This window comes from Rhincodon typus, chromosome 22 (genome assembly GCF_021869965.1).
Source record: "Rhincodon typus isolate 14 chromosome 22, sRhiTyp1.1, whole genome shotgun sequence".
NCBI classification, from domain to species: Eukaryota; Metazoa; Chordata; class Chondrichthyes; order Orectolobiformes; family Rhincodontidae; genus Rhincodon; species Rhincodon typus.
Window position 1 is genome coordinate 26,867,625 of NC_063353.1, and position 10,723 is coordinate 26,878,347.

Consider the following 10,723-nt stretch of genomic DNA (forward strand, 5'->3'; position numbering starts at 1 on the left):
TACACCTGCCCCCATACCTCCTCCCTCACCCCCATCCCATGCCCCAACAAGACTTTCCACATCAAGCAGATGTTCACCTGCACATCTGCTAATGTGGTATATTGTATCCGCTGTACCCATTGTGGCCTCCTCTACATTGGGGAAACCAAGCGGAGGCTTGGGGACTGCTTTGCAGAACACCTATGCTCGGTTCGCACTAAACAACTGCACCTCCCAGTCGCGAACCATTTCAACTCCCCCTCCCATTCCTCAGACAACATGTCCATCCTGGGCCTCCTGCAGTGCCACCCGAAGGTTGCAGGAACAGCATCTCATATTTAGCTTGGGAACCCTGCAGCCCAATGGTATCAATGTGGACTTCTCAAGCTTCAAAATCTCCCCTCCCCCTACTGCATCCCAAAACCAGCCCAGCTTGTCCCCGCCTCCCTAACCTGTCCTTCCTCCCACCTATCCCCTCCTCCCACCTCAAGCCCCACCCCCATCTCCTACCTACTAACCTCATCCCGCCCCCTTGACCTGTCCGTCCTCCCTGGACTGACCTATCTACTCCCTAATTCCCAACTTACACTCACCTTTGCTGGCTCCATCCTCGCCTCTTTGACCTGTCTGTCTCCTCTCCACCTATCTTCTCCTCTGTCCATCTTCTATCCGCCTCCCCATCTCTCCCTATTTATTTCAGAATCCCCTTCCCCCCCCCCATTTCTGAAGAAGGGTCTAGGCCCGAAACGTCAGCTTTCCTGCTCCTCTGATACTGCTTGGCCTGCTGTGCTCATCCAGCTCTACACCTTGTTATCTAAGAATCAATCGTGGTGATTTGAGAAAGTTATGGTTCAAAGAACTAAATAATAAATGGCTTAATTATTTTGACTGGTGGATTACTGATTACTATGAAAATGCAATATTAATTGTGATGATATTTAGTGAATTGAATACACGTTACAGTAATCCTCCATAAATACATCAAGGAATCAATAACAGGCAGTTTGCGCACACCTGACATTCTCCACAGTAGAACATCTCTCGGCTTTTCACCAAAAAGAAGACACCTGGATATATATAAAAGTCCATTTGTAGGAATAAGAGGTCTTTTGTTTATCCAGGGCTACTACTGTAATATTCTGTCATACCTGATGTTTCTCCAATGGATGGGAAACCAGTGGAAACTTTGAACAAAATATAAGTTACAGATTCCACCATTTTACCAGAATTTTTACCAATCTTCCATTTTGCTGTTGGATGGAGGTTTACCAATTACTTGTGAAATTCTCTAAACATGTTCTCTTTGAGCACTCTTGGAAGCTGAGAAACAGAGCAAATCAAAATGGTTTTAGACCAGGAATCCATGGTGCAGATGTTTAGTGACTGAATAATTAGCTGCTGAGATAACAGTCAGAAAAGTGAAGATACTTCCAATTGGAGATGGTCACTCAGTGCAGTGAGTTTGGGACTAGATTTGAACAAATGAATGAGTAACTAAATATCATTTAACAGGTGCACAAAGAGTTAATGAAACTCAGCAAGAGTGGAGGTAAAGGATGTGTAGGTCTTTTCATAGCAATGATCCTGGTTTGCAGAATTCTAGAGAATCTGACAACAGTGAACATTATGAGGCCTAAAAGTATTCGAAAAGTCAATTCTTCAACTGATGAAGATCTGGATTAGAGTTTCAATACTGGAAGTGATAGTTCTTGAAGTAGACATTGTTCTCAAGCTGGAAATGTCTTGGTGACATATTGTGTAAGTGGTCAAACCAACTTGAAATGAGCATTAAAGCTGCACAGCCAGATGTAGTCTAACATAGGAAATTGGAAAGTTGATGAAATTGGAGGAAAGAACAGTAAGAGATGGTAGGATTCAAGTATTAGTTTCCCAAACACCAACCTGAAGGAAATTACTTGAAGTTGGATAACTGTTGGAAAGTGTAGGAGTGGCCTTAATAAGAGGGAGGTAGAATTAGGAGTTTATCCATAACCCTTACGACCTAACTTGCTCTTATTTTTAGTTATTTGATGTTGCTTCATCAGATTGTATTTCAAGGAATTCAGCAAAGCAATGATCCTTGATTAATCTTTGTATTAATTATATCATTTTTACAGATTTGAAGGCCACTCATACATCTCAGTTTTACAGTGTATCCTCAAAACCTTTGGATTACAGAATCCTGCTAATGGATGAAGATCAAGACCGCTTATATGTGGGCGGTAAAGATCACATTCTGTCTCTCAATGTAAACAGTATTAACCAGAATCCTCTTGCTGTAAGTTTTTCTTCTGACATTTTTTGGTGATGGAATGGCTTTTGTTAATGCTGTTGTTCGTTATATTTCCATCTGCCCTTTATTGTAATGCTCTTGCAATGAGATATTGTACAGACCACACAGGGTCTAGAATGATTGGGTACCTTACTGGCCTCCTAAGATGTGGCTGCAGCTTCCTGTAAAATTTCTCCCATAGTCTTAAGCAGCCCCAATCAGTCCAGACATTCCAGAAGCTGCTTTTCATCGGAAATTCCTGATCATAACTATGTCAGCACATCCAAAAACTATGTATTAAATTACCTTCCAAATGAACCAATGATAAAAACTCAATTTACTGAAGTACCAGAAGATGACTGATTTGAATGATCTATGCAAGTTGCTGTCTTTTCTGTTTTTATAGGAGTGGAAGATTCTCCTCCTGTTATTTTCCCCTAACTTACCTCTTCCCACCCCTTTCTGTTGCTGTAAGAATGTCTAACTGAAACAGCTAACAATAAACAGATTGTAGAGTTCCATCTACAAGGCCTGTATTTCTCATTTATTGTATATTAAATTGCTTTAATGGTGTGCTGAAGAATTTTGATATCTTTCATCAGGTTCACTGGCCAGCATCGAGCAATAAAGTGGATGAATGCAAAATGGCTGGCAAGGATCCAAATGTAAGTAAAAAATGTTTAGATTCTCCATTTGGTGATAGAATTTTTTTGACAGACATAGATTGATTGTGCTTTGCAATACAGAAGCAGGTCATTTGGCCCGAACGGTCCATGTCATTGTTTATCTTCCACGTCAGTGGTAACTGTAACCCCAAGTATTTACTGGTTCCCATATCCCATTATTCTACTTTCCTTCAACTACTTCCCAAATAGTTAAATATTGGCATGGTTTCTGCTTCAATCACAACTTGCTATGCGAACATGTTTCTCCAGTCTTTCTTAAATCTATTCATTATTTCACCTTATTCTACACTCTCAACTGCGTGACACAATAAACTTTAAATACAACTGACAAATTATCCCCTACTTTGTTCTAATGAAAGTAATCCCAGTTTGTTTACTCCTTCCTTATATTTGTATCACGTCTGTGCTCTTTTACCTACATTGGTTCCTGATCAAACAGCTAGATATTAAAATTTTCATTCTTTTTTCAAATTCTTCCATGGCCTTAGACTCATAGAGATTTTATAGCATGGAAAGAGACCCTTCAGCCCATCATGTCTGTGCCAGTCATCAAACATCCACCTATTCTACTAATTCCATTTTCCAGCACTTAGCCCCTAGGCTTATATGCTGTGCTGTCTCAAATGCCATCTAAATAGTTCTTAAATGTCTTCAGGGTTCCCACCTCTACCTCCTTTGAGGCAAAAAGTTCCAGATATCCACAACCCTCTGGGTGAAAAAGAATCTTTCCTCAAATTCCCTCTAAACCTCCTGTTCTTTACCCTAAAACTGTTTATTGACCCCTCTACTACGGGGAGAGGTTTCTCCCTATCTACTGTGTCAATGCCCCTCAAAACTTTCTTCAGCTCTAGCAGACACCACTCAGCCTTCTCTGCTATAAGGAAAATGGCCTCAGCCTATCTAGTCTCTTTTTATAGCTGAACCCCCTCCCACAGCCCAAACAACATCCTAGTGAATCTCTTCTGCACCCTCTCTAATGCAATCGAGAAACAAAAAGTCATAGATGTTTTCAAGGTTGGATTTTGTTTTTTGTCGAGCCACAGGAGCATGGGTCCCAGCTGTATAAAAATACCTCACGCTACCAGCTGGCTTAGACTTGCATTGCTCAGCTTCAGTTCTCCATTCATTTCCATCACAGTACCTATATACCAGGCTGGGTTCAGCATAGGAGCCAGCCAGGTTTGGCAGGCCCCAAACTGCAAGCCCCGTTTGGTAACTGCAGAATGCCATTCCCATTCAAATGTGGACTGATCCCAAATATTTTCAGAACTGAAGGTGCATGTTGGACTCGAAATGTTAACTCTGTTTCTCTACCCACAAGTGCTGCCAGACCTGCTGAGTCTCTCCAGCATTCTCTCTGTTTGTTTAATAGAAACTCCTTGATTATTGCCCTCTTCTATGATTCTATGATTCACCATTTTCTCTTGGTTTTTTTTGGTAGAATGGTTGTGGTAACTTTGTTCGTGTCATACAAGTTTACAACCGAACTCATTTATTTGTTTGTGGAAGTGGAGCATTTAGCCCCATCTGCACATATATCAACAGAGGCCGCAAGTCTGAGGTTAGTGTCATATGACAAATAAAGTGGTCATTGTATAACATCTACCGATTTTTACTGCACATTTGACTCTGAAGCTGACCTCAGGGCTGTTGCTCTGTCTTTGCAATGATGTAATATCCAGATTTCTCCTGCTTTGTGCACATTACAAGTTCCTGTAATTATTCCAGTGTATTCTGCTTCCTGGATATTTCAGGTTTTTCTACTTTAAAAGAATTTGGTTTGCATAATATGTCATTGTACTACTCAGAAATATCCCAGAGTACTAACATAATTTGTTATTTGATGTGTGGTCCCTAGTGTTATGTTGGGAAAAGCCTCGCAGATTTGTGATGTAATGTGTAAAAACAATTCTTAAGTTATGACAGGAACTAATAGTTTCAAGGGGCTCCATGCAAAATAGTTACACTTTGAAGTTAAAAAACAGTTACCTAAATGGCAACATAGTCGTTCATTTACTGCCTATAAACATACAGTACACAACCTCTGTTCTTGGAAATTTAACTGCAAAATGTTTTTTTTCCTATTTTTATTGATGAATGCTAAATTTTCATCAGAATGGTACTTAAAATCACGAGATTTATTTGTTCATTTATCGATGTTTAAATCCAAATTGTGGGCCAATCTTGCTATGAAATGTCACTGATTATGCAAGAGACCTCAGTCTGTCAGTGCATGATCTAAGATTCATTTGAATTTAATTTTCCATTTTCTTATCCTGTGTTTATTTTCTATTCTATCACACTGATGTTCCAACTGAGAAAGGAAATATCAAGTTATTTAATTACTCTTGGCCTTTCAGCACAGCTCAGTTTTAGATTATTAGTAGGACTTCAAAACAGAATCCATGCAGTGTGAAAGACAAAAATGACATTTTTATTTAGTTAAGGTTGGCTACTAGATCTAGTGAGATACTTTAAAAATAAAACGTTTATGGCAGTTAACGTTAAGAAACCTGAGTGTCAGCCACCATGGGGTCAAATTGTGTTAAGCAGACATGGTGCACAGCAGTAGGAGGAGGATGAGTAATGAAGCTTACATTGTACTTCCAACTGAGTAGACTGGAACTAAAATGCTTTATGACTTCTACAACCTTAAGGGAGTAATTATCATTGACTTTCTCAAGGCTGAGAGTCTGGAACTTGAAAAAGTTCTGGCATTATTTGGTGCATGTGCAAATGTACATGAAATTGGCACCAGCTTGCTGGAACACCAAACAAAAACTGAAAATAAACAAAACAGTGGAATTGATTGTTTTTTTAAAATGTTGACAATGTCTGCCCATAATATTGCCTAAGCACAGGAATAATAATTAGTATTTTAGAGCATGTTGTGCTGGAAGTTGTGCAATTTATATATATTTTAATATCATTTATTTCAGAGTATTGCTTTTGTGGCATATGTGTTTTTGTCTTTGTGTATGAGATGGTTTAATGATTGACTTGTCCATGTTTCTGGAGTATTTAAAAACCACTATAAAAGAGAGACTTCCTGGAGTGATATTGAGCATTTATTTACATTGGATTAGAGATTGAAATCTTCTCTTATAGGAAAACACCATATCTTGGAAAGCTTTTAGTTACAGTTCTTTTTAGCTGCATTTTCTTTTGCATAATAAACTTCTGTTTTCTTGTTTAAAATCAGTTGTGCTGCATTGTGTATTTGTGCTTCACTGAAAGAGCACCTTATTAAATTAAAATAAATATATTTTATCAAGTTAGATTTCAGTCTGGGATCTGGCTTGTCCAATAAGAACATAAACTGAATGAGAAGTCACATGACACCAGGTTACAGTCCAACACATTTATTTGAAATCATAAGCTTTTGGAGTGCTGCCCTTTCATCAGGTGAAATGACAAAGGAGTAGCGCTCCAAAATCTTGTGATTTCAAATAGACTTGTTGGACTATAACCTGGTGTTGTGTGACTTCTGACTTTCCACCCCAATCCAACACTGATACCTCCGCATCATAGAATAAACTGAGATTATAACAATATGCATTTCACCTTATTAGCTTCCCCTCAGAAAACAAGGTGAGAGGTTATCCAGTGGAGTGCCTTTACTCAAAGTCCTTGTACAAATGCACCTCAATGAAACAGCAAACCTATAAAAAGATATTGAAATAGAACAAAATATTGTTTTCTTTTTCATTCAAAACAAGAGGCTGATTTTATGACTGGGTAGAAATTGCCCCCATGCGTCACAGGCATGAACCAATTTAGGAAAAAATGTCTTGCTGTAAAGGAAGTTTGATCCAATAATTGGTTGGGTCATTTTTTAGTTTTCCCGCAGTTTTCTAGCTGGCATTAAGGCACTTCCACTGTCCAGTGATAGGTCATACATTTGTTTTGGATTCCTGGAAGAAATGGTTTTTGATAAATAGAAATGGAGCAGATTCTGACTCCCCTATACCTCCCAGCAGCAGCTGTCCAACTGCCAACAAAAGATAAGATTCTATTTGCACTTCTAAAAATCATTCCCGTGGATCCAAGGGATGAGAAATACCTTTAGACTTCACATGTTCCTCTACCGCACCACCGCATACTTGCCAGCACCACACTATCATTAATTCACCACTTTTACTACCAATCCCAATTCACACAGGCTTGTCTTCAGACCATTGCAGGACAAGCAGCCTGAAATCCATTCATATCAGAAGGGTCAAGTTGCTGGTGAGGTACAACAAATAGCCTACTCAAGTAATGGGAAGAGGCCCAGAAACAGGAAAGAATTTACATCCCTCACATTCTATACTTGTGGTCAATCTGAAGCTCAGTGTAACTAATTTCACATTATACATGCTTTAACAACGAACCCCCCTCATTGTGGCTTTTTATTTCGCAGGATCAAATATTCACAATAGAGTCAAAGAATGAGTCTGGAAAGGGCCGTTGCTCATTTAACCCTCAGGTTAAGACAGTGTCCTTTATGATCAGTGAGTAGAATGGACTAAACGAAACCACTTATTCTATTCTTAAAATGTAATAATATTGAAATATTGTTTTAATAATATATCTGTGATTCGTATGTCACTTTCTGTCTAGATGAAGAATTATTTTCAGGAATGTATATAGACTTCATGGGCACTGATGCAGCAATATTCCGCAGTGTGACAAAAAGAAATAGCATAAGAACAGACCAGCACAACTCCAAGTGGCTAAGTGGTACGTGCATCTACATGATTAGGTTACAATGCATTTAGTCAATTAAGTAGCTTAGTTTAGCTGTACCTAACTCCATCTGTGCAACTAACAACAAAGTATATTTCTTGCAAGGTTTTTCTCCCCACTAGATTGAACTTAGTGTCCCTTCTTGTTGTTTAAATTCGTATTTCCTGAACTTTGTGGGATATGACTGTAACTAAGGAAGATATGTAAGATATGTCCTCGCTTCAAAAGTGTAGCTGTAATGCTGGGAAAGTTTTACTCAGAGCGTGTCGAATTTATTCATTTTTGATTGTGAAATCAGCCTGTAATTTGCATACGTGTTATCAAGAATAGTTAAATAACTTATTAATTTAATTATGTTCTTGGGTGGTAATAAATATTACTAATTTTATATGCTTAGATTATATGAACTATCATTTTTATATATAAAATATTGTTATAATATAGTATTATATTACATCATAAGCATAACTTCTCTGGGTTGGCAAGTTGTAGGTTCAAGTCCATTGCAGACAGCAAGCATGTAGCACAAGCTGACGCAATTCTTTTGTTACATTTTTTTCAAGTATTTTTCAGTGTATACTGTATAGAATTGCATAGAATAGAATTACATAGAATATGCAACACAGGAAAAGAACAGGCAATTTGGCCCAAAATGATCCATGACCGTGTCCATGCTCCAGCAGAACCACCTCCGATGCCACTTTTACAGTATCTGCACATCCTTCTACTTATTTCTCCCATTTATGTATCTAGCTTCTTAGATTCATGTACATTCTTCCAAATTTCCTAACCTTGCTCACGTAGTGATGTTTGCATTCCAATGTGACCAAAGGTTTTGAACTATCTATCAGATTTCTGAATTTTGATTTGAATATGAACTGTCTTTAATATTGACTCAAAATGTTCCTGTTGGATTCACTGCTGGATTCCTTTCCCTCTGGTAGAACCTGTGTTTGTGGATGCCCAGATCATTCCTGATGGCACAGACCCAAATGATGCAAAATTGTACTTTTTCCTTCGGGAGAAGGTGACTGATGATAATGGTAATACCAAGCAAATTCTCTCCAGGATTGCCAGAATATGTCCTGTAAGTAAATCTTTTGACCAGGGATTCCAACTGGGCATGATTTCTAAAGTATGTATTTCACCGGCTGTAAAGATGTTGAGGTAGATGAAGCTTGGCTTGTTTTACAAAATTGATATTTTGAAGCAGATTTTATTTTACAATCAGGATGAATACCTCACTCACTGTGTGACTGGCAGTGTGAATGTAGAGAGGCATAATTTCTGCCAATCCCATGTCTTGACCCAAAATCTACTTGTTTTCTTAGGATTATAATGATTTAAATAATGACCCCCAAGCAAAATTTCAAGGATCCCAGGCCAATTGCCTTGGATCAGAAGAGAAATAGTTTTTCGACAATTTAGCCAGGAGTGCTGCAGTGCTGAAAATGTGTTTTTTTTCTCGTTTCAAATGCCCTGCTACGCCTAACTTTACATGATCATTCTGTACTCACAATGGTGGTCCTTCCATTTTTAATTCCATCACTAGTCTGCTGCAAACTTAGATGTGAGTGATTGTTATAACCAGTCCCTGGGCAAGGGTCTAAAATCTGTCATGATTCCATGAAGGTGAGAGATTCTGGTCGCGTTGATTTGCAGATGAATAGATGTTTTTGAGATTCTTGGTTCTGCAGTTAGGAGTTTGTCCAGTTTCTTTCACATCACAGCTTTGGTGTCTTGGTTTGTATTTAGCTATCAGGGAGGAAGAGATTTTATGTATTTTTGACTGAATGTGCAAGGGTGTCAGTAGAAATTCTCAACTGTGCAAATTTGGCTTAGCGATAAGGTAAAGTCTCCATAGTCTAACCAGACCATAGGGTTGCTGTCTTATTCAAGATAGATGGCTGATGGTGGTTTAATCTGAGGGACACATGCCACACGTAACGCAAGAGGTTGAGAAGGAGAGTCCTTTGTGGTAACCTCAGCCAGTGGACAATTTGAACCTACCCTGTTGGCATCATTCTGCATTACAAACCAGCTGTCCAGCCAACTGACCCAGCCAAGCCCTATTTGGTCAGGGGCAGGGGGTGGTTGTGCCTTCATTGAAGCAGTTTAGCTATGAAGAGAGCCTGGATCAGATCAGGTTGTTTTCTTTTGAGCAGAGGGGTCTGAGGGAGGACCTGATAGAAGTGTATTAGATTGTGAGGGGCATGAATAGGGTGGATAGGAAATAGCTGTTCCCCTTAATTGAAGGGTCAATAATGAGGGGACATAACTTTAAGGTGAAGGGTAGGGGGTTTAGATGGGATTTGAGGAAAGATCTTTTTTTCACCCAGAGGCTGGTAGGAATCTGAATGTACTGCCCAGGAAGGTAATTGAGGCAGGAAATCTAACAAAGTACGTGGATGAGCTTGAAGGGTCATAACATTTAAGGTTATGATCCATGTGCTAGGATGTGGGATTAGAACATGAATTTCTTTGGGGTGGTGGGGTGGGGGGGTAAATCAGCAACACTACCCCTCCTCCTGTCAATAATCTCTGTAGCCACGAGAGATCACAGTTTGGAATTCCATCTGCTCCTTTGAAGCGTTGTCTGAAATTCCATTGACGCACTTTAGGTAAAACTCTCCATGCAGTTTTTAGGTGGCCGTTCTATTTAAGTTTGGAGACATTTTTTGGTTTATATGTCTTCCTTTTGAAAAAAGCACTTTGTCAATATATCTGTAATTAATTTGGGGTTATGATCCATTGTCAAAACACATCCTAGTGCATTAAGTTGCTAAAACGTCAGTGAGTAAAATATGATACATCTTTGCTGTTTGTGTCTGTTGTGATATACCTTCCCATGTATAAATAGATTAATGTAATCCTTGCACCAACTCTGGCTTTAAATTATGCAAGGGAGCATTCAGCATTCGCAAGACAGCAGAATAACTTCCATAAAGACATAACAAGGTGTAGAGCTGGATGAACACAGCAGGCCAAGCAGCATCAGAGGAGCAGGAAAGCTGACATTTCGGGCCTAGGCCCTTCTTCAGAAATTTCTGAAGAAGGG

The 10,723-nt window shown here is 39.1% G+C and overlaps 1 protein-coding gene across 1 annotated transcript in view; it reads left to right on the forward strand.

The window, feature by feature from the left end:
* The first annotated feature begins 2,086 nt into the window (after positions 1–2,086).
* Positions 2,087–10,723, forward strand: part of sema3c (sema domain, immunoglobulin domain (Ig), short basic domain, secreted, (semaphorin) 3C) — a 69,728-nt gene continuing 61,091 nt past the window's right edge. The window contains exons 1-6 of the mRNA XM_048609960.1: positions 2,087–2,257; positions 2,854–2,916; positions 4,379–4,498; positions 7,340–7,430; positions 7,540–7,659; positions 8,610–8,752. Of these exons, the coding sequence (XP_048465917.1) occupies positions 2,168–2,257; positions 2,854–2,916; positions 4,379–4,498; positions 7,340–7,430; positions 7,540–7,659; positions 8,610–8,752 (627 nt within the window). The 5' untranslated portion in view covers positions 2,087–2,167. The remainder of the gene's footprint in view (positions 2,258–2,853; positions 2,917–4,378; positions 4,499–7,339; positions 7,431–7,539; positions 7,660–8,609; positions 8,753–10,723) is intronic.